Source organism: Hemiscyllium ocellatum, chromosome 34 (genome assembly GCF_020745735.1).
Source record: "Hemiscyllium ocellatum isolate sHemOce1 chromosome 34, sHemOce1.pat.X.cur, whole genome shotgun sequence".
In the NCBI taxonomy this organism is placed as follows: Eukaryota; Metazoa; Chordata; class Chondrichthyes; order Orectolobiformes; family Hemiscylliidae; genus Hemiscyllium; species Hemiscyllium ocellatum.
Window position 1 is genome coordinate 35,123,232 of NC_083434.1, and position 27,140 is coordinate 35,150,371.

The 27,140-nt window shown below is 39.2% G+C and overlaps 1 protein-coding gene across 1 annotated transcript in view; it reads right to left on the bottom strand.

Moving 5' to 3' along the window:
• Positions 1-711: 711 nt before the first annotated feature.
• Positions 712-27,140, bottom strand: part of LOC132832119 (LYR motif-containing protein 4-like) — a 168,316-nt gene continuing 141,887 nt past the window's right edge. Inside the window, exon 3 of the mRNA XM_060849844.1 lies at positions 712-1,444. Coding sequence (XP_060705827.1) covers positions 1,391-1,444 — 54 coding nt within the window. The 3' untranslated portion in view covers positions 712-1,390. The remainder of the gene's footprint in view (positions 1,445-27,140) is intronic.

A 27,140-nucleotide genomic window follows, 5' to 3' on the forward strand; every position in this document is an offset into this window, starting at 1 on the left:
CCTGAATTGGATATAATACTGTGGCTTGTGTCTAACCAGTGCCCTTGTATAATTTGAATATAAGCTCATTGCTTTCGTCCTCTGCCTCTATTCAAAAAGCTCAGAATCCAGATTTTACTATTGTTGTTTTGCAACTATATCAAACTATACCTGCAGTCAGATGGATGTACACAATCTGCAAGAATTTCTGGAAGAGCCTTTTGTTACAGTTTTACAAGGATAGCAAAATCATGTATAGCAATGCATTATTTTTTCATTGTTAAGAACTGTGTAAAAAAAGTACAGAGATCAATTAAAAGGTACAGACATTTTACCTTTGGATTTTCTGTTCTAGCAAAGTTTGTTTATATTTTCCAGCAAAAACAATGAGTGCAATACATGGAAGTAAATTTACAAATATGCATTCCATGCACCATATCTGTTAAATAATTGTGACTTCGTACAAAACCTTTCAGTATCTAAGTGAATGGAAAAATTGAGGACTTTCACAAGAACTGTCAATGAGCAACTTAGAGTTGGTGAGTCATTGACCAGTTGAAGAATATTTGAATGATGCAATTTTTGGGATTACACAATATTGGTTACTCACTATGGATTTGTAATTAAATAAAGCAAAGATTATCAACTCCTAAAAATATACAGGAAATAGCTTTGCAATATAAGTTACTCTCTTAAGGAGATGCAAAAACTTAATTCAAGCAGTATTTGAATGTGGTTTGATCTAACCAAGTGTATAAGCACAAAGTTTAGGTCACTTGATTTACTGTATATGCATTCTAATACTGCTAAATTACAAATAAATGCAGTATTTACAATGAAGAAAGGTCATTTATTTAAAACTTATTAGGGTGTTTTGGCACAGAACAACCTCATCAATAGTATGAACAGCAGGTTATAAATAAATTGGGCCATTTCAGAGTTAGGACACTATCAATGTAAATATTTGTAGAGATTATTCTAGTGCAAAACATTAGCCAGGAGCATACACTTCAACTTTATTTTGTAAGTGAGTTTTTCTTCAGTTTATTTTTGGTTATACAGAAAATCAGCTTTAATTTTTAACCATTAGCACATCATCTTGTCACTGTTTGTTAGATGCAGTACTGACAAAAAAAACCTTAGAATTTTATGACACTGTATACAGTTAATAGACTGTTGACCTGTACTATTTCCCTAACATCATAAAATAATGGGGGATCACTGTATAACTAAATTAGCAGTGCAATTAAATGAGCATATTACAGTGATGCCACACCATTGTCATGAAAATCTTTTAATCTGTCACATATGTAGGAGAAAGAAGCTTTAGTTCTTTGATGGTTGAGATACCATGAATTCCAGATAGTTGAGTAGATGGTGATAGATAAAATTATTTTTCCAAATGCCAGTTTCACTGATTTTCAATGATGAGCTTTTGCGTGGTATACAAATGGCCAATGAGTACCTGAAAAATAAAACAGAAGCAGCATTGTGATACATGCTTGTAGACAAACATGGCTTTTAATAATCAGCAAACCTGTAGTTAGTACCATGTGGTTCCCAGTCTGGCATTAAGTCACCTACCTGCTCTTTCAATATTGATTTATTGCCTGAAGTAAAGCAGCATGAGAAGAGAGTGAAATTTCGTTCTTTCAAATACAATGCTATTATAGTATCAATGTCTACACAGACTTTCACTTTGCCATCAGGATTTTTTCTAGAATTCTTTTAACAGTGATATGTCGTTGCCAAAATAATACAATGGAGCCAACTCAAGATCACCAAGTGTGCCCGACTCAAATTTATTTTGTCAATGTATAGTCTTCTTCTTTAAAGAGCTCCTTAGTGGAGAGTGCCAACTCTAATTGTGCATTAAAGAATTTGCTGGAGAGAGTTGAATTCTGGCCATTGCATTTGCCAATTCAGCAGCTTTTGACCATATTATCAGTGAAGTTTCAGATGGCAGGAGTTGATAGTTAGCCTCAACAGTAAGTGCATGATCTAAAAGACCCAGGAACAAGCATGAAAGATGATACAACTTAATTCAAGCGTAAATGTGAGAGCAATAATATGCATACCATGCAAAATTGCTGGAACCTGACTCCAAATTTATTACTCTTATTTCCCAAGTACATACATAAAAACATATAGCATTTCATTGCTGGCCATATACATAGGACAAATGCTACACCTCCAATTATAATTGAAAACCTTGTTGCAGTTATTATTTTCAAAGAACAAAGAGAACAAAAACAATTTACAGTCCAGGAATAGGCTATTCGGCCCTACAAGCCTGTGCCAATCCAAATCCACTGTCTAAACCTATTGCCCAATTCCTAATGATCTGTATCCCTCTGCTCTCCACCTACTCATACATCTGTCCAGACGTACCTTAACTGAATCTACCGTGCCTGCCTCTACAATCTGTGCTGGCAAAGCGTTCCAGGTACCTACCACTCTCTGTGTAAAGTACCTTCCACGTATATCCCCCTCAAACTTTTCTCCTTTCGCCTTGAACGCGTGACCTCTCGTTTTTGAATCCCTCACCCTGGGAAAAAGCATATCTCTATCCACCCTGTCTACACCCTTCATGATTTTGTAGATCTCAATCAGGCCCCCCTCTTAATCTCCTTTTTTCTAATGAAAACAATCCCAACTTCCTCAACCTCTACAGGAATAGTGCCACAGTCTACAGGAATAGTGCCAGAAGACTGGAGGATAGCAAATGTGGTTCCCTTGTTCAAGAAGGGGAGTAGGGATAACCCTAGTAACTATAGACCGGTGAGTCTCACTTCTGTTGTGGGCAAAGTCTTAGAGAGAATTGTAAGGGATAGGATTTATGAACATCTGGATAGGAATAATGTGATCAAGGATAGTCAGCATGGTTTTGTGAAGGGCAGATCGTGCCTCACAAACCTTATTGAATTCTTTGAGAAGGTGACTAAGGAGGTGGACGAGGGTAAAGCAGTAGATGTGGTGTGTATGGATTTTAGTAAGGCGTTTGATAAGGTTCCCCATGGTAGGCTACTGCAAAAAATACAGAGGTATGGCATTGAGGGTGCGTTAGAGGTTTGGATTAGGAATTGGTTGGCTGGAAGAAGACAGAGGGTAGTAGTTGATAGTAAAGGTTCACCTTGGAGTGCAGTTACTAGCGGTGTTCCGCAAGGATCTGTTTTGGGACTATTGCTGTTTGTCATTTTTATAAATGACCTGGAGGAGGGGCTAGAAGGTTGGGTGAGCAAGTTTGCGGATGATACGAAAGTCGGTGGAGTTGTTGACAGTGAGGAGGGTGTGGCAGGTTACAGCGGGATATAGATAAGCTGCAGAGCTGGGCAGAAAGGTGGCAAATGGAGTTCAATGTCGCTAAGTGTGAAGTGATTCACTTTGGTAAGAGTAACAAGAAGATGGAGTATTGGTCGAATACTTGGTAGTGTGGATGAGCAGAGGGATCTTGGTGTCCATGTACACAGATCTCTGAAAGTTGCCACCCACGTAAATAGTGCTGTGAAGAAGGCATATGGCGTACTGGCTTTTATTGGTAGAGGAATTGAGTTTCCGGAGTCCTGAGGTCATGTTGCAGTTGTATAAGACTCTGGTGCAGCCGCATCTGGAGTATTGTATGCAGTTTTGGTTGCCATACTATAGGAAGGATGTGGAGGCACTGTAAAAAGTAAAAGTTCATCTGTATCTGTAAAAGTTCAGCATGCCATACAATTCTGTTAGAGGTTGTTACTTTTGCATCCATAACTTTGACTTTTGGTGCCTCTGCCTTAACCTGGTTGCTGTTAAAATACTCATTATTGCTTTTATCATCTTTAAAAATAATTATTTCAATGTTCCCTTGGCCCAGGTTCCATCACTCCACTCTTAATATATACCAGCTCATCCAAGATTCTGCATCTTAAACTCCATCCTTTTGCAGATAGTGCTCTAATTACCCCATCCTAACTAACTTACATGGCTCCCAGTTTCTAAATGCCTCAAATTTAAAACTTTCATCATCATGCTTAAATTCATTCTCAGTCTTAAATTCATGTCTGATCTACAGATATACTGCAGCAAAATATCAGGATTATTCCAACATTATCTTTCTCCCTTATGACCTCTGCAACACTATCAATGACAAAACAAGTTGTGCAACATCTGCAGACTTTGACTGATGGTAGTTTACAGTTGTACAGTGAAAGCACCCATTGTTAAACAAACAGCCATTGCCAATGTTTATCATTTGGAATGGAGTATCAGAATGTTCATTGGAATCACTGTCGCACTATTAAAGTTCTGGGCAGTTATCATTGACCAGAAACTAAATTGGACAAGCCATATAAATGTTGTTTTTACAAGTGCAGGACAGAGGTGTGGGACTCTGTGAGTGATTTATCTCCTGTCTCTCCTCTACAAGGCACAAATCAGAACTGTGATGAAATATGGACGAGTATACACTCAAAAGGTTTGACACCATCCAGGCCAAAGCAGTCTGCTTGATTGGCACCCTATCCACCACCTTCAACATTCATTCCTTTCACCACAGGCATACAGTGGCAGCAGTGTATTACCATCTATAAGATGCACTGCAGAAATTCATCAAGACCCTTAAACACAGTATCTTCCAAACTTACAACCTTTGCCACTTAAAAGGAAAGAGTAATCAGATTCATGGCATCATCACCTAAGTTGCTCTCCAAGCCACTGTCCATCCTGACTTGGAAATGCATCTGGGAGAACCATGGAACACTCTTCCTAACAGCACTGAGTATGTTGACCTCTTAAGGACCGCAAAAGTTCAAGAAACAGCTCGCCACCGCTTTTCCAGGGCATAAAGTCTGGTTGAAGATTTGTAGCTCGGGTGTCCGTTGTTGTGGTTCTGTTCGCCGAGCTGGAAGTTTTTGCTGCAAACGTTTCGTTCCCTGGCTAGGGAACATCATCAGTGCTATTGGAGCCTCCTGTGAAGCGTTGCTTTGATGTTTCTTCCGGTATTTATCGTGGTTTGTTCTTGCCGCTTCCGGGTGTCAGTTTCAGCTGTAATAGTTTGTATGTGGGGTCCAGGTCGATGTGTCTGTTGATGGATGTTCTTGCCACTTCCGGGTGTCAGTTTCAGCTGTAGTGGTTTGTATATGGGGTCCAGGTCGATGTGTCTGTTAATGGAGTTTGTGGATCCACAAACTCCATTAACAGACACATCGACTTGGACACCATATACAAACCACCACAGCTGAAACTGACACCCGGAAGCGGCAAGAACATCCATCAACAGACACATCGACCTGGACCCCACATACAAACTACTACAGCTGAAACTGACACCCGGAAGCGGCAAGAACAAACCACTATAAATACCGGAAGAAACATCAAAGCAGCGCTTCACAGGAGGCTCCAATAGCACTGATGATGTTCCCTAGCCAGGGAATGAAACGTTTGCAGCAAAAACTTCCAGCTCGGCGAACAGAACCATTTTCCAGGGCAATTAAGAATGGAATAAATGCTGGCCTAGCCAGCACAACTCCTATGAACAAATAGAAAAGATTGGAAAGATTGTGGAAAGGATGGTCTATAAGCATCAAGGTCACACCTGTTACTATAAGAAATGAAATGAAAGCCCAAGAATGCCATTTTGTTCAAAGGGAATAGAGTTGTTATGTTGAAAGAAATGAGAAACAAGATGCTGAAGCACATCCATGCAAGCCATCAAAGAATTGAATGTAGTCTGAGAAATACAACAGTAGTGCTCTATTGACCAAACATGAGCAATGAGACCAAGAATCATATCAGCGAGTGTAGAGCTTGTAACAACAGCAGGTTAAGCAAGCTAAAGAGCTGCTTGTGACACAGGATGTCCCAGACAGACTCAGGAAGAATATGTAGAGTCAATCGCCACTGACTGCAATTCTGACTACTAATAATTAGACCAACAGATGCCAGATTATAGAATGCCTGAAACACTCTTCATTCCAATATAAGGGATAAATGACAATAGCCCTTAATTCATGAGTGAAAAATTCAGTTGTTGCATAATGGGTTGAGAAATTCAATACCACGTATCATCTCCACATTATCCCAGCGAACAAAAAGGCTGAGTGACAGTGAAAATTGCTAACAGGAGCACATAGAAATTGAACAAATGCAGATTTGTACAAAACATGCCTTGAGTGAAGAAATGCCACCTTTGAGGCATGAAAACATAGTTCAATCCAAAAGCAAATGTCACACTGCTCAAAAACTACACTTCAAAAGTGAAAAGAACTGAAGTTAGAAACAATCGCGAAACGAATGACGAAATAAATGTAAAATGACAGAAATTTCACTCCGATAATACTGCCAATGATTATCAGAGCTGAGCACTGGAGAGGCTGTCTCTACCAAATAGCAACTTGGAACCTGGATAGAGCAGTTGCCACCTAAATTATATGTGGTGAACAACCAGATACATCAACATATACAAACAATTACAGCTAGAGAAGGTGTTCCTTCAGTGCAGGCAATGGTTCGAGGAGGAGTGATCCCATCACCTGCACAGAGAACAGAACAACTAATGACCTACCGTTACCCAACTGAAATGGATCAGCAACAACATTTATCAAGGCAACAACATTCACTAACATACCCTGGAGAAGAAACATCATCTCAGGAATGAAGAAATCTTCGAGGAACAGCAAATGGCAATGCACATGTGTGCCACTGAGAGACCTGCATGATTTAAAGACTATGTATGCAATGCATTTGCAGAAACCAATGCAAATTAGAAAAGAAAACTGGAAAAAACACACTATTTTGTTATGTAATAAACATTTCCTTGATGACCATGTATATTGGGTAATCCGTTTAACTTACAACTGCAAACTATCGTGCATGCAATTTTTAAAAAATAAATTGGAGAAATACAATTGTACTTCATGTACTGGCTGGCCTGGTATAGTCAGGACCTTTGTGTGTAGTCTGTAATGGTTCTTAAACACCTATAACTCCTAACAGCTTTATTCAAAAGTTGCTTTGTGTCTTAATTTTAACACTTAGGGCTCAGTGGTTAGCAATGCTGCTTCACAGCACTAGGGACCTGGGTTCAATTCCAGCCTCGGGTGACTGTTTGTGTAAAGTTTGCACATTCTCCCAGTGGGTTTCCTCCGGTGCTCCGGTTTCCTCCCACAACCCAAAGATGTGCAGGTCAGGTGAACTGGCCTTTTAAATTGCCCCATAGTGTTAGGTGCATTAGTCAGGATTAAATATAGGGTAGAGGAATGGGTCTGGGTAGGTTACTCTTCAGAGGGTCAGAGTGGACCTGTTGGGCCAAATAACCTGCTTCTATACAGTCGGGAATCTAATCTAATCTACTCCTATTACCTTTGTACCTGAACCAGAATATCAGATAGACAAAATTATTCTAATTTGAAAGAGAAAAGGAAAAGTTAGAAAAGGGAATAGAAAAAAAAAAGTTCCTGGACAAGAACTGGAAAAAGAAAGGCTGAGAGTTCAAGCACTAAAGGGCAAGATGAGGATGGCCTAGAGTTTGATTTGCAAAGAATATTAGCTTGGTATTTAAATTTATTGAGGAAGCTGTAAAAATATACTCTGCATCATTTGGAAATCTTGCGCCAAACTAAAATGGTCTGAAGATTAGACTATGCTCTTGCAGTGCTTTTGTAAGGAAAACATGCTATACAGTAATACCAAAAATCTCAAAATACTTGGGTGTCTTCATTGGCAACATTAAGCTGAACCATTCTAATTCTTCAGCAAGGACAACATGTATACAATCTTTAGTGATTAAACAATTCGTTCCTGATCACTTCATATGTTTGGCAATGCTTTCAAAATGACAAATAAATAGATTACAAACCATAGCCATGGCAACATCTTCAGGCAACTGAGTAATGGTATTGAAAAACTATTGTGAAATCTGGTATTGCATCAGAGCTAAAAACATGCAAGATAAGTTGCCACAGGAAATGCACGCACAATACACAGATACCTCATGATGATACCGCTGAAGAACTATATCTGTGACAAATAACTATTAACTAATCATTATTTCCACTCCACGATACATTGAAAGAAAATAGTTGTTGAAAATAAACAAGACTGCCATTCCCCTTATAATTGAACAAAATACTATGCACAACCAGAAAATAATCTTAAGTAGTTATCCTTGCAGTGCAGCTGATGTAGTACATTTTGAATCAAGAGGGAACAATTTTGAGACATGTGTCCAGTTTCAGCAACATAATTTCTAACACTTACATGAAATGTGTGCTGAGTTGGCAAAGAAGGAGGTAAGCATTCACTGACAGCAAGTTCTTTTATGGAAGTACTTAAGAGTTGTGCACTTATTGATATTGCATGCCACATCTTATACACTTGCAGCTGAACCATTGCGCAAAGCTTATTACCTTGCTACGGAAACAGTCCCTCTCTTTCATTGATCATTGGGTAAGACATACTGGATGTCGGTTTGCCCACTGAGCTGGAAGATTCATTACCTTACTAGGTAACATCTTCAGTGGGCCTTTGGGTGAAGCACTGCAGATGATTCCTGCTTTCTATTTATATGTTAGGGTTTCTTTGGGTTGGTAATGTCATTTCCTGTGGTGATGTACTTTCCTAATCTTTTTCCTCGGGGTGGTAAATGGGGTTTAACTCGATGTGTTTGTTGATAGAGCTCTGGTTGGAATGCTATGCTTCTCGGAATTCTCATGCATGTTTGGGTTTGGCTGGTCCTAGGATGGATTTGTTGTCCCAGTCAAAATGGTGTCCTTCCTTATCTGTATGTAAGGATACTAGTGAAAGAGGGTCATGTTGTTTTGTGGCTAGTAGATGTTCATGTGTCCTGGTGGCTAGTTTTGTGTCTGTTTGTTCAATGTAGTGTATGTTACAGTTTTTGCTCTATTTTGTAAATGACATCAGCTGTGCTTGTAGTCTGTATAGGGTCCTTCAAGCTCATTAGCTATTGTTTTAGTGTGTTGGTGGGTTTGTGGGCTACCATGATGCCAAGGGGTCTACCACTCCCTGAGAGAAAGAACAGGAAATGACATCACCAACCCAAAGAAACCCAAACATATAAATAGAAAGCAGGAATCATCAGTAGTGCTTCGCCTAGAGGCCCACTGAAGATGTTACTTAGTAGGGTGACGAAACGTCTAGAAATGAACCTTCCAGCTCAGCGAGCAAACCTATAGCCAGAACCTCAACTTGAGTTACAAATCTTCTCAAAACCTGGTAAGACATACATTGTGGCACATCTCAAGTTTTCACTTTTTCCAATTGCTTAATTAGTTTATCCCTACAGAGGTACAATCAACAGCCTACGTTAATGTCCTGCTTCCACTTGGATTTCTTTTTAGCTAGCTATTACAGTATTACAGCAGCTTGCCTTCCATTGTCTGCACGTGTAGCTCCATTCCATTCATGATCATGTGCACTATAATGTTAACACTGGAATGAGAGTATGATAGATATTACAATACCCAACAGTCAACCTTGCTCTTCTTATGGGGGAGAAAGAGTCACAACATCAGTGTAGGCTGTAGATTAAAATGTAAGCTACCATTAGAAGAGAAAATGATCAAGATTGTTTACCACCTGAAATAAAATTTTAAAAAGTCTTTATATCTGGCTATGATCTTTATCATATTTGTCTTAACTGCTCGTGGCCTCCTTTTTGCCATTTTTTGCTAAACCACCTTGCATGTGAATGCCACAAGATGGGAATTGTCACAAGGAAAAAGTTAGCAAACCCAAGTGTTCACCACTGTTGTTATTTAGTAGATGCAGTTCTCCATGTTATTGGTCTTAACGTAGACACCATTTTAAAAGTGTTTGAGGGAGGAAGACCCAGAGGAAAGACAGGCAAAGACCTGGAGACAGAGTGCAACACTTAGAAGAGCTATCTAGTTCAATACAATTCAGTCCCTGGGTCTAGAGCAGACAAACTGCATTCTCAGAAAAACCAAATGTGGTGTGACAGGAAAACAGGTAGTGGATTGGTTGGTGAGTATTTTGCTCATTTATCTCTCAAAACCTGTGTAATTTTCATAATTGTCAAATTTTATTAGTGGTAAGCTTTATTAATAGTAAGTTAAACTTTCATTGGTGTTTCCTATTTATATAAACAAGGAAATTTCAATGGTAGAACAAATATTGAAATAGTAAGATTGGAACAAGCAGGACCAGGCACATTCATTAAAATTTAGTCAGTTAATTAAACACAAAGATAGTAGAGATAAACTTTACAGTAGCTTCAGGACACCTATATGATCAAAGGCAAACACATTTTGCAGTAAACATCATTAGCTTGAGAAACTTTCACTCAGAGTCATTGAACTAGACACTGAGGTATAGGCACCAATACATCAGGATGTTGATGGTTTGGGGCAATGTTGTGTGGCAGGAGTGGGCTGGTGGAGAACATGTTGTTTAGTTCAAGGACCATTCTCTCCTATCACTTGGTGAATGCATTGATGATGATTTGTACCTTGGCCTCAGTGTGATACATCATTTGCATAATACAGTTCAATGACAGATGACAATCTATTTAGCTAACCAAGTTTTCAGAACTAAACTAGACTAGTCCTACTTGCCTCTGATGAGTAATGTGTTATGGGGCAGTGTCAAGAGTGTTTGCAATGAAGACTGTGCTTTGAGGAGGTCCTCGGAGTGCTGTCTCCTGAGGGCACTGACTGCCTCTTTGATGAGTGACTGATTTGCCTTTCAAAGGAGTAGATCCCCGAGTCCTTGATCGTGAATGGCATTGGTTGCACTGAAGAAGCAGTGCAGATTGTGGCGAGTAGTGGAGCTCGGTAATCAGTAGATTTTCCTACCAGCAAGGTTAACGGAGGATGGTAGGACTTTGCCCCAGAATTAACGTATATGATAGTTTAGACAGCTGTTGTGAATGAATAGTAAAAATAGTGCAGAATGTCTGCTACAGAGCAGAGGGAACGGTTGCTGAGTTTCCTATGCGCTTTCTGTTCACCATTAATTTTGTTCGATCACAGATTCTTTGTTGCACCTTGGCCTTCAGTTGCCTGTGGACTTATTTCCTCTGCTTAAGTTTTGGTGGAGTTGCCAATTCAGAAATGCCTTGCATTTGGGGTCTAAAGAGATCTTGGCTCTCCTAATTGCTCATTTAACCAGTCTCAGTGCTTTCTGATCAAGAGGCCAAATATCTCCACGTAGATGTTGTGACAGCTTAGAATGGACCAGGTGCTGCGGGCACTCTGCAACTCTGGCATGTTGGTCTTTACCAGGTTGACAGTGGGGTTTTGCCAAAGTAGAATTTTCTTCTCAAAATCTTTTAAGTCTAGCTATATATATTTATTGTGATTACAAGAGCAGGTCAAAGGCTAGAGATTCTGCAGTGGTTAACTCATCTCTTAACTTCACAATGCTTGTTCACCATCTATAATGCACATATTCAGACTGTGAGGGAATACTCTTCACTTGCCATAGGTTGCTTGATTGGTACCCTATCCACCATCTTCAACTGGTACTGTTTTCATCACTGAGGCACAGTGACAGCAGTATGTAACATCTCCAAGATTTCCTGCAGTGATTCACTCATTAAGGCCGTCCAAACTCATAAATTGTATCACCCAGAAGTACAAAGGTAGCAAATACATATAAATACCATAATCTGAAAATTTCTCTTCGAGTTATACACCATCCTGACTTGGAACTATATTGCTGTTCCCTAATTGTCAGTGGTTTAATTAAATTCCTTGAACTGTTCCACCAACAGCACCATGGCTGTTCTTGTACCCAAGGACTGCAGTGGTTAAGGCAGCACCTCACCACCACCTTCCCAAAGGCAATTGGATGATATATACTGGCTTAGTCAGTGATTCTCAAATGACAGAAATTATTTTTAAAAATCCCATCACCATCCCAAAAGCAAGTTACTCCTGAATAGAAGGTGCGTTCCCTCTGTTCTGTAACACACGTTCTGCACCATTTTTACTACTCATTCACAACAGTTGTCTAAACTGTCACTTCCTTTTAATTGTGGGGCAAAGTGCTACTATCCTCCACTGATCCTTCTTGCGGGGTTTCCAAACTCCATTACTTCCAGGGTCACCACAAAAGCAAATGCTCTAATCAAAACAGAGTTCCTGATTTACGGTCTGTCAGAATAAAGTTAACAGAAAATATTGATCAGGTTCCTGTAATGAACGATACTGTTTATTGCAAACAAGTAAATTTTAGTCACAAATAGACAACAATGCATGTATGGCTCACCTGTTTAAAACTGGAACTCTTTTTTAATGCTCCCAGACAACCAGAAAAAATTGTTTTTTTGGTTTAAAACATAACGACAGCATGTTAGCATCACCAGCTCGGCCAGCATTTATCACTTATTCCAAATTGCCACTTGAATTGACTGGCTTGCTTGGACCATTTCATAGGACAGTTAAGAGTCAACCATAACACTGAGTCAGGAATCACATGTAGGCCAGAACACGTAAGGATAGTAGACCCCCTTCTGTAAAGGACATTAGTGAACCAGACGGGCTGTTAATTCCAGACTTCCATTGCTTCAAATTACACCATCTGCTATGGTGGGATTCAAAGCCACGTCCCCATAGATTCAGTTTGGATTAGTAGACCAGTGACAATACCACTACATTACTCCTCCCTCTGGTGGTTAAAAATCAAATTTAGAACCACAGCTCAGTAACACCAGTCCGCAGCTTTTGTTGAGACAATCCCTTTTCTTGCTATGACTTTTTGTCTTCAATCTCCTATTTTTAAAAGTTATAGCAGGAACAGGGCAATTGGCATACTAGAGTCATAAGAGTCCTACAGCATGGAAACAGGAACTTTGGCCCAAACTACTCCACACTGACCAAAATGTCCAACCATGCTAACCCCATTTTCCCTGCACTTGGCCCACATCCTTCTAATCCTTTCCTACCCATGTATTTGTTCAAATGCCTTTTAAATGTTGTTAATGTACCATCTCAACCACTTCCACTGGCAGCTCATTCCAAATGCGTTCCATCCTCCGTGTAGAAAAGTTGCCCCTCAGGATCCCTTTTATCCTTTCCCCTCTAAACTTAAACTGATTACCTTTAATCCTTAATTCCCCAACCTTGGGAAACAGGCTGAGTACATTCACCCTATCCATTTCTCTCATGATCTTATACACCTCATAAGGTTCCCCCTCAGTCACCTACCTCAAAAGAGAAAAGCCTTATCTTGTCCAGCCTCTCCCTATAACTCAGACCACTGAGTCCAGGCAACGTCCTTGTAAATTTCTTCTGCATTCTTTCCAGTTTAATAATATCCTTCCTATAACAAGGTCACCAAAACTGAACACAATACTCCAAGTGCAGCCTCACCAACATCCTATATAACTACAACATAACTTCCCAACTTCTATCCTCAATGCCCTCACTGATGAAGACCAGTGTGCCAAAAGCCTTCGTCATTGTCCTGTCTATCTGTGACTACACTTTCAGATAACCGTGAACTTGAACTCCAGGATCCCTCTGTTCCACGGCACTCCTTAAGGGCCTATCTTTCACCATGAAACTTCTATCTTGATTTTACTTTTCAAAAACCAATTTCCAGTACCGCGACATGACTTCCCAATTCCTATACCCAATAAAGGCAAGCATTCCAAACACCTTCTTCACCATCCTGTCTACCTGCAATTCCACTTTCAAGGAACAAAGAACTTGTGTTTAAACTAGCAGGTAATGCCATAAAATGACAATTGCTTAACTTTAAAAAAAATTCATTGACAGGATGTGGGCATCACTGGCTAGGCTAACATTTATTGTCCATCCTTAATTACCCAGAGGGCAGTTAACAGTCAACTATATTGCTATGGATCTAGAATCACATATATGCTAGACCAGGTAAGATGGCGGTTTCCTTCCCTAATGGACATTAGTGAAGCAGATAGGTTTTTCTGACAACTGGGAGGTCTAGTTTCCTCCAAGAGTCCAAAGATGTGCAAGTTAGGTGGCCTGGCCATGCTGAATTGTCTGTAGTGTACAGCAATTTGTAGGTTAGGGACATTAGCCACGTGAAATGCAGGGATAAGATAGAGGGATGGATCTGGGTGGGATGCTCTTTGGAAGGATAGTGAGGACTTGTTGAGCTAAACAGCCTGTTTCCATACTACGTGAATTTATTAGACTATTAGATTTATTATTCCAGATTTTAATTGCATTTAAATTCCACCCAGAACATTACCTGGGTCTCTGCATTAACAATCAGTGATAATACTATTAGACTATCGCCTCCCCTTAATTTGATGATTCATATGCAATAAGCAATCACAAACTTGCATGTTACATCATCAGGTCAATAATTAGAAACAAACTCTGACCCAACAATAATGTTACTTGAGTATCATTGAATAAAGTCACATTTTGTCGAAAAGTTTTGTCTTGCACTTGTCAATAGATGCACAACGATACCAATGTAAAGGGCAGCAATAGTTTATGCTATAGGAGAAAAGAGTGCTGGTTGGTTGGTAAATGGACTCTCTTGACAGAGGCACTATTGTGGAGAATGTACTGTGTAGAGGCAAATGACAAGTTTACTGCCAAGCTTTATTTAAACTAGGCAGTTGACTCTGTCAAGACACTGCCTAATTACCAATCTGATTAGAAACAAGTCTGAAAGGAGAAAACAGTGGATAGGAATTAAGTGCAGTTTCTCCATAATAGTTGGGAATAGGTAGCTCTGGCCAATAGTGTTTAGTTCTATTCCATGTACATAAATTCTTTACAGATACTGTGCATCCAATTTTTTACTCACTTCATCAAAAAAAAATCTCAGCTCCCCTGTAGGCTATTTTGCCAATAACCTTAATTCAGTGTCTTCTGTTTGGGTGGCACAGTGGCTCAGTGGTTAGCACATTCTGCCTCACAGTGCCAAGGACCCAGCTTTGATTGCCACTTCAGGCGACTGTCTGTATGGAGTTTGTACATTCTCCTCATGCCTGCATGGGTCCCCTCTGGGTGCTCCAGTTTCCTCCCGCAATCCAAAAGATGCGCAGGCCAGGCCCATAGTGTGAGGTGCATTAGTTAGGGTTAAATATAGGATAGGGGAATGGGTCTGGGTGGGTTACTCTTCGGAGGGTCAGTGTGGACTTGTTGGCCCAAATGGCCTGTTTCCATATTGTAGGGAATCTAATCTAATCTAACCCATGTAAGAATGGAAATAGTCTCCTTCATGATTTTGAAAATCTCTATTAAATGTTCCTAACCAATATTTCACTTTTAAAATGTTGCTCACATGATTTGTTGGCGGCACAGTGGTTAGCACTGCTGCCTCACAGCGCCAGAGACTCGGGTTTAATTCCCGCCTCAGGCGACTGACTGTGTGGAGTTTGCACGTTCTCCCCGTGTCTGCGTGGGTTTCCTCCGGGTGCTCCAGTTTCCTCCCACAGTCCAAAGATGTGCGGGTTAGGTGAATTGGCCATGCTAAATTGCCCGTAGTGTTAGATAAGGGGTAAATGTAGGGGTATGGGTGGGTTGCGCTTCAGCGGGTCGGTGTGGACTTGTTGGGCCGAAGGGCCTGTTTCCACATTGTAAGTAATCTAATCAAAAGGGAATGGGTCATTCCCTTTCCTATGCCTATAAATGGGTGCAGAATAACTTAAACCCTACAGCACCTATTGTACTTCCCCCTTCCTTTGTTCCATTATTGGTGGCTACATTGTGGAACTTCACCCTACTTCCACCTCTCTCCAAATACGTTCACCTCTTTTATTCCTCTCCTCTCCTTAGAGACCCTTTTAACAACACATTTCCATGACTATTCTCCCAACATCTTATTCAGCTTCGTATAATTTATTTTATTTCTCCTGTAAATGTTTTGCAGGCTTTTATATGTTGAAGGTACTGTACAGATGCAAGGTATTATTGTTGTTGAGTTAAATAATTTCAATTAGGGCAGCATTAGTGAACTCACAATCATTCCCAATGTTCTCTCACTAGGCAGAAAAAGTCAACCAAAGTCATCTCTACTAATTTCTAACTTGACAGTGACTGACTGCTAAAATTCGATGACTATAAATGCCAGATAAAGACAGAATTAATGTTTTAGATGTCAGATGTTTCATTCACAATCACTGTTTGAGGTAAGAAATATGAATCAGAGACCTCAAGCACCAGGGATGAAGGAAAACAATAAAATCAATTTAAAATAACCAAATTTATTTTCCTTGAACTGGCTGAGGGAATTAAAGTGTTAGGAAAAGTGAATTAAGTAACAACATTTCTAGCAACATTGAGAAGGAAGAAGAGACCAGATTCGAATCCCAGCATCCCAACAAAAATCTGGAATTTAAGTTCTAATGATGAATCAGTTGTTTGAAGCAACCATCTATTTCACTAATAATCTTTAGGGAGGGAGACTGCCATCCTTGCAAGAGACTGAGACAAGGTGGGGGGAGGGGAAATGAGGAAACTGGAGAAATCTGAGTTCATCCCTTGTGGTTGGAGGGTTCCTAGGCAGAAGATGAGGCGCTCTTCCTCCAACCGTCGTATTGTTATGGTCTGGCGATGGAGGAGTCCAAGGACCTGCATGTCCTTGGTGGAGTGGGAGGGGGAGTTAAAGTGTTGAGCCACGGGGTGGTTGGGTTGGTTGGTCCGGGTGTCCCAGAGGTGTTCTCTGAAACGTTCTGCAAGTAGGCGGCCTGTCTCCCCAATATAGAGGAGGCCACATCGGGTGCAGCGGATGCAATAGATGATGTGTGTGGAGGTGCAGATGAATTTGTGGCGGATATGGAAGGATCCCTTGTGGCCTTGGAGAGAAGTAAGGGAGGAGGTGTGGGCGCAAGTTTTGCATTCTTGCGGTTGCAGGGCAAGGTGCCGGGAGTGGAGGTTGGGTTGGTGGGGGGTGTGGACGACTGAGACAAGGTGGGGGGAGGGGAAATGAGGAAACTGGAGAAATTTGAGTTCATCCCTTGTGGTTGGAGGGTTCCTAGGTGGAAGATGAGGCACTCTTCCTCCAACCGTCGTGTTGTTATGGTCTGGCGATGGAGGAGTCCAAGGACCTGCATGTCCTTGGTGGAGTGTTACCTAGTCTGCTCTACATGTGACTTGAGACCCACAGCCTAGCCAGCGATGCCCTCATCTTGTGAATGAATTGAAATAAGTTGTGTTAGGACATGAAACAACCATTAATGATAGGAGTACAAATTATTGGAGGTTTATCCCCTTTATCCACAAGAGGGCACCATCGACCATGCCTTAATGCCAATCATTTCTTTAGAGAAATCACCAAGCATTTTAAAACTAAGTATATTCATTTTTTTGGTTGGTATACAGATCTATCCATCCTCCAGATCATAATACACATCTCCCCACATATCCTGTGTATTACAAGAGAGAGGGGATCTGCTCCTAAGCTAAACCTTGCTTCTGGAATATACATTCGAACTTTACCATCAAGACAAATGCATACATTTTCCTCTGTTGATGGAGTGGTATTTAGTGTGACAGAATTATTTGTTCAAAATTACACACTTTTTATATTGCAGCCTCTGCATTGTACATAAGACAGTCCAAGGGTTGACCCTAATTTTGTGGCGATTCTATATCATTTAGAAACTTTTAATATTTGAACATGTTTAATGGAACCGTCAAAAGTAGGAATAACTAAACTATTTCAGTCTACAGATTTAAAATTCTAACCTGTAGTCTCAGAGATCAATGCCATATCATGCTACTTATTTCTCCAGTGTAATTCTGATAATTTTTTCTTTAACTTTGTATGCATAATCTTGTGCGTCTACATTTCTCTGAATTTTGAGAAGATTTGTAGCTCAGGTTGAGGTTTTGGATGTAGGTTTGCTCGCTGAGCTGAAAGGTTCATTTCCAGACGTTTCGTTACTTTACGAGATAACATTTTCAGTGGATCTCACGCGAAGCAGTGCTGAAACTTCCTGCTTTCTATTTATGTGTTTGGGTTTCTTTGGGTTGGTGATGTCATTTCCTGTGGTGAAGTCACTTCCTGTTCCTTTTCTCAGGGGGTGGTTGATGGAGTCCAACTCGATGTGTTTGTTGATAGAGTTCCGGATGGAATGCCATGCTTCTAGGAATTCTCGTGTGTGTCCTTGTTTGGCTTGTCCTAGGATGGATGTGTTGTCCCAGTTGAAGTGGTGTCTTTCCTCATCCGTATGTGAGGATACAAGTGAGAGAGGGTCATGTCTTTTGGTGGCTAGTTGGTATTCATGTATCCTGGTGGCTACTTTTCTGCCTGTTTGTCCAGTGGAGTGTTGTTACAGTCCTTGCACGGTATTTTGTAAATGACGTTAGTTTTGCTCATTGTTTACAAAATACTGTGCAAGGACTGCAACAAACACAACTGGAATGGATACATTTTTGAGAAGCTTTTAGGAGATATGGGCCCAAAGCAGATATATGGAGTTAGGCCACTGATCTGCCAAGATTTCCTTGAATGTTGGAATTCAAGATCCTGAATGACCTACTCCTGTTCTATGCTCGTGTGCAAATTAGGAGCAGGAATAAGCTATTTGATCATTGGGTTGCCTTTGTCATTTAAAGAGACAATGGCTTATTTGAACATAACTTCAACTCCACATTCACACCTAACCCTGAAAACATTTCATTCCCTTGCTTACCAAATATATATACATTTAAAAAATATTCAAAGTCTGTACAGGTACCACCAACTTACATGGGAGAGAGATTTCCAAAGACACCTGATCCTCTGATAAAAAAAATTCTCATCTGTTTTAAGTGGCGAGTTCTTGTTAAGCAGTAACCTCTAGCCCAAGATTCTCCTATAAGTGGACACATCCTCTCCACATCTATCCTGTCAAAGCCCCTCATGACCTTATAGGTTACAATCAAGTCACCTCTTAAGATTCTGAACTCTAGCAGATATAAATAACTTGACCAACCAATAATTTCTAATAAACTGTCTACTCCAAGTTTCAGTTCAATAAACCTTCTTGAAACTGCTTCTAACTTATTTACATCCTTCCTTAAATACAGAGACCAATGGAGAAAATACCAGTACTTCAGAGTGGTCATACCATTATCCTCTAGAACTGAAGCATAACCTCCCTACTTTTATATTAAATTCCTCTTGGAAGAAGTAACAACATTGTTAGTTTTCTTAATTGCTTGCTGTATCTTCATAGCATCCTTCGAGTACCGATCCCTCTGCATCTCACTGCAATCTTTCACCATTTAGATTATATGCTTCTTTATAATTCTTTCTGCCAAAATGGATATTTTCACAATATTTTACGCTAAATTTCATTTGCCAAATCTTTCACTAATCACTTAACTTATACTCCTTTACAGCTACTGATGTCCTCTTCACAAACTTAATTTCAACCAATGTATTCATCAGTAAATTTAGCAAACATACCTTCAGTTACTTCATTTCAGTCACTATATAAATCTTAAAACATTGCAGACCCAGCACTGATCCCTGTGGCATAGCACTTGATACACCTTGCCAACCAGAAAAAAAAACCTCATTTATGCCTATTCTCAAGACTTTATCTCCGTCTTAACTACTCTTTATGACTTGACCTACACAGGCCTCTGTAGCAATGAGTTCCACAGATTCACCACCTCTGGCTGAAGAAATTCCTTCTCATCTCAGTTTCCTGTTAGCCAGCCAATCTTTGAACTCCATCAATAATGAAGGGTTACCCCTAAATAATGATTCTTTATTTTCCATAATGACCTTTAATATGGCACCCTATGAAATGCCTTCTGGAAATCTAACTACAATGTATCCACTAGTTCTCCTTATCCACAATAAGTTGCAACTTCAAAAAGCTCCAATAAGATCTCCTTATTGTTCAAAGGATAAGGGGGGAAAGCAGGAGAATGGGGTTCAGAAACATATTAGCCATGATTGACCAGCAGATCAGATTTTACAGGCCAATAACTAATTCTGCTCCTATATCTTCTGATCTTGTGGTCTAATTTTCATAAATTCCCTGGACTTGGGGAAAGTTCCGTTCGATAGTAAGGTGACAATGGTAACCCCTTTTTTGAGAAGTGAGATTTACAGAAAGCAGGAAACACAGGGCAATTAGCTTAAAATTTGTCATAGGGAAGATATCAGAAGCCTATCATTGGGCACTGTAGCAGGCCATTGAAAGAACTTCAAGGTAATCAGGCAGTCAACATGATTTTGTGGAAGGAAAATCAAATTTAACCACCTTATTGGAGTTTTATGTAGCTGCAATTTATTGTGGATAAGGAGAACTGTTGGATGCATTGTAGTTAGATTTCATAGGGTGCCATATTAGAAGTCATTATGAAAAATAAAGAATCATTATTTCGAGGTAACATATTGATGCAGTTCGAAGATTGGCTAGCTAACAGGAAACTGAGATGAGAAGGAATTTCTTCAGTCAGAGGTGGTGAATTCTGTGGCAATGAGCTCCACAGATTCATCACCCTCTGGCTAATTAAATTGCTCTTCATCTTAGTCCTAAATGGTCATCCCTTCCCTCTGAAGCTGTGCCTTCAGGGTTTAGTCTCTCCTTCTAGTGGAAACATCTTCTCTATGTCCACTCTATCCAGGCCTCTCAGTATTCTGTAAATTTCAACTGGATCCCCCTCATCCTTCTAAACTCTACTGAGTACAGGCTCAGAGTCCTCAAACTGTCCTCATATGTCAAGCCTTTCATCCCTGGGGCCATTCTTGTAAACCTCCTCTGGACTCCCACTGATCAGCGTTAACATTTTTATTTTAAAATATTTGTAGGCACACCGTTTTTATATTTTTAACCAGCTTTCACCCAAATACGAATTCTTCCCTCTTTGTTGATCTTTTCATCATTATTTGCTGCTGTTTACATTCTTTCCAATCTGTCTTCTGCGTTACATGAGTATATACACTTTCTTCAAGTTGGATATTATTGTTAATGTTTTTAATTAACCACAGAAGGTGGCTCCATCCTTGGAATTTTTCATTTTCATTGGAATGCATTTAATCCATATCTGTCATTCTATCTTTATTGACCTATCACAACCTAATTTGCAAATTTACTTCAGCTAGCTGTGCTTTCATATCTTCATAATTGCCCTTACTTATGTTTAAATGATTGAAGTTGCTCTATTTGCACAGTGAATACAAACTATACTCACCATGGAAAGTCAAGACTGGTCATTTCAAATTTAATTATAATGTGATAAATGTTAATGATTGTCAAACTCTTTCTAGCATTGAAAATGAACTGTTACATATGTGTGGGCTCATCCCTTCAGCATTTAATTATTTATGGTGATAATAAAATGGGCAAGTTTAAAATGTAAACTTTTTATATTTTCTTTTCCAGCTCTTCTAACTGTTAATCCAACTCCTTTTCTCTGTATTAACTTCTGCAGTTTATTTGCCATTGAATTCCTCAATTCCTTCTAATTATGATTTATTTCTTAGTCCTTCTGCTTTTTCTTTCAAAGGCCTTCAATTTGATTGGTTCAGGAGATGCAGAATTGCTTGCCCGGTCTCCCTGTGCCAGTTCACTCAAAGTTTACCAAATTAAACAAAATCTAAATATGCAAAGACAACACCAGATGTTCTTAGATGTCTTTCAGCAGAAAAATAGAGGCTCTAAGATACTTTAAAGCATTTAATTAATTTTCAGCTTGGCCATCAGACAAAACAAACTATTTGAGAAAAGGTTTTACGATCCTCTTCATTTCTGGAACCTGTCTGAATAACATGTTGCCAGCCACTGGTACTCTTAAATATTTTCAGAGGATTGTTGTAAGGAACTCTACAAAATCATCTAAATGCAAGAGTTTGCCAACCAGACAGAAGAAAAGTTTAGCTTGTACTTCTGATTTACCTTTTTGCCAAAGTCTTTTCTAGTGAAAAATTGACAAAAATTGAAAATAATTGTTGTAGATATCAAATTATTCACTTCCATGCATATATCAATAAATTTGATAATTTTCTTCACATGCCATTTTGGAAAATGATGATGTTCATTCTTTCTAGAAAAATCCCTAATTCGAATATCATCCAAAATAGAAAAGATTATTATGCCAATTTTCATTAAAAATAACTGGTCATGGTAAATGACTGAATGATCCTACTCTGTGAACTATGTGGATTGAAAAGTTGAAGTTGCCATTAAGATTTACTTAAATCAATAGGTTCAGCATATTATATTTCAGTAAAACATTAAAATTCACTAAATTTCAATTAAATTCAAATCTAACATTTCCAGACAAAATAGAATACTGGTGCATCGATTAGTATTTATAAAATATTTACTTAGCTGTATAGATTCTGAATCATTGAGGGACTTATCTTTAAATGGAAGAATATTAAAGATTTGAATCTGTCCATCATAAAGACAAGTTATAAAGATATAATTTTAAATCTTCCAGTTTTCAAGTTATCAGTTGTGACAACAAAATTAGTTTAGCAGTCTCTAGATGCTTCCAGTTTAAATGCAAAGAAATGTATTGCAACAGCAAGCAGACAGTTCATGCAGTGGCTGAATGAAAACAGAAATGCTCTTGCAATTTGAAGAAAATTAAATTAGTTACTTAAGGGTTGATAACTTCAATAATAAAAAAACTGCAATTTGACAAAACTAATTTTTTAAATTTGAGGTTTTCATAATCAAATATTTTTGTATTCTTGAGGTATGATGCTTCAATATGGGATTGCAAAAGGCATAAAATATCTGCTTACATCAGCCAAAAGCACATTTCATTGCTTATCTAGTATATAAGAGTCATAGAGATGGAAAGCATGGAAACAGATTGTTTAGTCCAACTCGTCAATGCTGACCAGATATGCTAATCTAATCTAGCCCAATTTGCCAGCACTTGGCCCTTAACCCTGTAAACCCTTCCTATTATTGTACCCATCCAGGGGCTTTTTAAATGCTGTAATTGTACCAGCTTCCACAACTTCCTCTGGCAACTTCTTCCATACACGCACCACCCTCTGTGTGAAAAAGTTGCCCCTTAGGTCCCTTTTATATCTTTCCCCTCTCATCCTAAACCTGTGTCCTCTAGTTCTGAATTCCCCCAACCCAGGGAAAAAACCGTATCTATTTATCCTATCACTGCCCCTCATTTTACAGTCTGCACATTCAAGTATTCTTTCATCTATAATTTGATCACAACACCCATATCCTTTCCTTGCATTCAAATACTTCTATGAAATACTTGGCTGGAAATGTACCACCCCTCTGGAGGTGGGAAGCCATATAAAAAAGCAGTTGAGAAGCATCCATGAAGCATATCCAACATGCTTCTACCACAACAGCCAGAAGCAGACATGGCGGCAGCAGTCAATTAATTCAATTACCTAACCACTTAATGATCACTTTATTTCCCTCTGGTACTTTATTGGCATTTGGATGACCCCCCCTGCCAGATGAGTCAACAGCCACTTATAGTCAATTCCCAATGTGATGCCTTCTTTTTTTTAGATTAGATTACTTACAGTATGGAAACAGGCTCTTCGGGCCAACAAGTCCACACCGACCTGCCGAAGCGCAACCCTCCCATACCCCTACATTTACCCCTTACCGAACACTACGGGCAATTTAGCATAGCCAATTCACCTGACCCACACATCTTTGGACTGTGGGTGTGGGAAGAAGCTGGAGCATCCAGAGGAAACCCACGCAGACACAGGGAAAACGTGCAAACTCCACACAGTCAGTCGCATGAGGCGGGAATTGAACCCAGGTTCTCTGGCTCTGTGAGGCAGCAGTGCTAACCACTGTGCCACCGTGCTGCCCACAATTTTTCTAGTTACTCCACAATGTACTGAGGATCACAAACACCACTCACCCCAACTCCAGTGGCAATGGCCTTCTGATATTAAGGACCTATCTGGCAAAGGCACATTAAAACAAATTCTTACCAGACTTTACAAAGAAAAATAGAGATAGTATTAGATCTAAGGAAGAGGCATACCAAATATCAGAAAAAAATTGATGAACCTGAGGAGTGGGAGCAGTTTAGAATTCAGCAAAGGAGGACAAAGGAATTGATTAAGAAAGGAGTAATAGAGTATGAGAGTAAGCTTGTGGGGAACATAAAAACTGACTGTGAAAATGTCTGTAGGTATGTGAAGAGAATAGGTTTGGTGAAGACAAATGTCAGAAACAGGGAAATTTAAAATAGGGATTAAAGAAATGGCTCCAAAAGAGAAAATGCTGGAAAATCTCAGCAGGTCTGGCAGCATCTGTAAGGAGAGAAAAGAGCTGGCGTTTAGAGTCTAACTGATCCTTTGTCAAAGCTTAGTTCCATTTCCTAACTCCCCTCACTCATCTAAATCATGGCATCACACTCTGTGTGCTTATGCAGCACTCAGTGCAGCCAAGCAGCACCTAGAAACTCTTTGAAGCATAATTAACTAGCCCTGCTAAAACAGAGAATCAGCTTAAGTTGCTTAGCTAATAAACTAATTTAAGTCAAATGGACAAGTCATATAAATACAGTGGCTGCAAGATCAGGTCAGAAGCTGGGAATTTTGTGGGGAGTAACTAATCTCTGCTTATGAAAACCTGTCCACCATCTGCAAAGCACCATCTGGGAGAGTGATGGAATATCGTCTTGACTAGTATTGACCATTATTACCTTTTCTTTTATCTTCTTAATTTTTGTTCGGAATGGAGAGTTGCAGTTGCGAATTGAACTTTAAACACTGTGGATATGGTTGTAACTCTAACTATAACAAAAAGGGTGGATGTGAGTTCTGTTGTTAACAAAGAAATAGGTAAGATAAATGAGAGATTCACAGGGTTTTTATTGAAAGTGGAAGATAATCCGTTTTCTTCAGGTGAGGTAGTTATACCCACAACCATTCTGTATGAAGAAATACAGGACAACACAATCACTTTTACTGGAGAAAGAATTAGCTTTCTCTCCAGAGAGTGCGATGGAAGCCAAGGTACTAATATCTGCGATTGGTCGAGAATACATCCTGTTTCTGTTATACAAAATACAACTGAAATGTGATTTTTTTTTAAATGGGGAGAAATAATTGTCTGAGTAGCAAAGACAATTCATATCAAGGGATTAGACTTACTTCTAGGTACCGATTTGGCTGGACTAAAAGTAATAGCTTCACTCAATTACAGAATGCCCAAAAGATGTTCAAGATACAGAATGATTACAGGAATAGTTTCTGGGTATTCTTCCCTTGTGTATGGTAACCAGAATAATGGTTAAACAAAATCCATCAATGAAGGTTGATAATGACACCACAAACAAATATAAGAGAGCTGAAACTTTCAGGAAAGATGATGATAAGGGGGAATATTTGGTATGACATTACTATGAGGCTCAGAAAGCAATATCCTGAATTAAGTAAATTAGTAGTCAACTTATACTGAGATACAGGCTGAAGGAATACTGATGAGAAAGCGGAGATCCTCTCAAAAAGGTGCAAATGAAGATTGGATACCTGTTCCTCAGAAAGTGGTATGACCTTAATATTACAGGGAAATGCTGTGAGTAGCACTTAAAATTCCCATGACAGGACATGGGGATTCAAACGACTCAAATGTCCATAAATAAACATTTTAACTGTCCAAAACTACATAAAGATGTTGTGTAGTTTTGCAAAACATGCCATGCTTATCAAGTTGTAAGTAGACCTCAACACGTAATTAAACCAGCCTCCCTGATTCCTATACTGGTTTTTTGAGGAACCATTCAGTCATGTACTAGTGGAATGTGTTGGACCATTAATTAAAATTAAAGTTAGATATGAATATATCCTTACAATTATAGAAATGACCACTTGATTTCCAAAAGCTATTCCGTTGAGAACATTCAGAGCTAAGCTGTCGTGGAAAAACAGTTTTTCACTCATTATGTTTTACCAATGGAAGTTTAGTCTGATCAAGAATCAAATTTTATTTCAAAACTTTTTCAGAATACCATTAGTAGTTAGAGGATGAAACTAAACTTGAATGGGCATCATCCACAAAAACGAACTACTTTGGAAAGGTATCATCATTCTCTCAAAAACCATAATCAAAGCCTATTATTATGAATGTCCAAAGGTTGGGGATAATGGATTAGATTCTCTCTTTTTTGGACCAGAGATTCTCCAAATGAATCTTCTGGCTTTATCCCATTTAAATTAGTTTACGGCCATGAAATAAGAACACTATTAGAAACAAATTAGGGATACATTGTTAAGCCAGAGGGTTATTATTATACATGTTTCAGGGGAAGAAAATGTAATTGCCGATGCTTTTGGTTTAGAACTGAGAGTTACAGTTTAAGAATTGAATTTGGAACTTCAGCTTGTTTTTTCAAAAAAGGAGAAAATAAAAAAAAACTGATGTCTGTTTGGGAACTGGTCTTGAAAGGATAAGTATTGAACACAATATGTGAATTGGCACTGAGATGTTATGTTCAGACTGGTGGCTCAATGAATGCAGGATTGGTCAATGAAGGGAGGAATAGTCCTAGCCAGCCAATCACAATGTTGAAAAAGAAAGGCAAACTATAGGATGAATTGGTTTTTGGCTGGCTTTTTGGGTAGGGCAATGTTTCTTTGGAGCTGCAGGATTGTTTTTATTTGTTTGTGTCCTCTCCAGTTATTGGTTTGTTGAAGGTCCTGAGAAAAGAACTCCAGTCTATTAGAAATTAGGAAAAGTCTTCAGAGCTGTCTAGATTGATTGGTGACTTCAGAATGCAAGCAAGGTACAATCCTACATGTCTGTAATATAACCCATTTGATGTTCTGAAGTTTTGGTATTCATTGTTGAAATGGTTATCGAACTGGCAATTTACAATTCTTTTATTTTAGAAGAAAAGTCTGCCTGTCTATCAGTGAGAGCGAGGTTGGTAATCAAAGAAGATTGGTCTTAGATTGTAGATATTAGATTGCCTTGTGGTTCACGTGTGTTCTGCTAAAGTTACATTTTTAACAATAAATTGTTTTGGTTTATTATAAACTTGCTATCTAATATTAATTATTTGTAAAGTCTGGTTAGGAACAACTGAGCAATTTGAGGGTCATCAAATGTTTTAATTTCACTGTGTTGCAAATCCAGTGTAAGCAAGTCTGATTTGGCCTCACTTCCGTTATAACACTGAATACATATAGCTTACCCACATTTAGGATGTTCAATACCACCCAAGACAAAGCATCCCATTTGTTCAACACCTCATCCGTCTATCCTTCCACCACTATGCACCATCTGTAAGATGCACTGC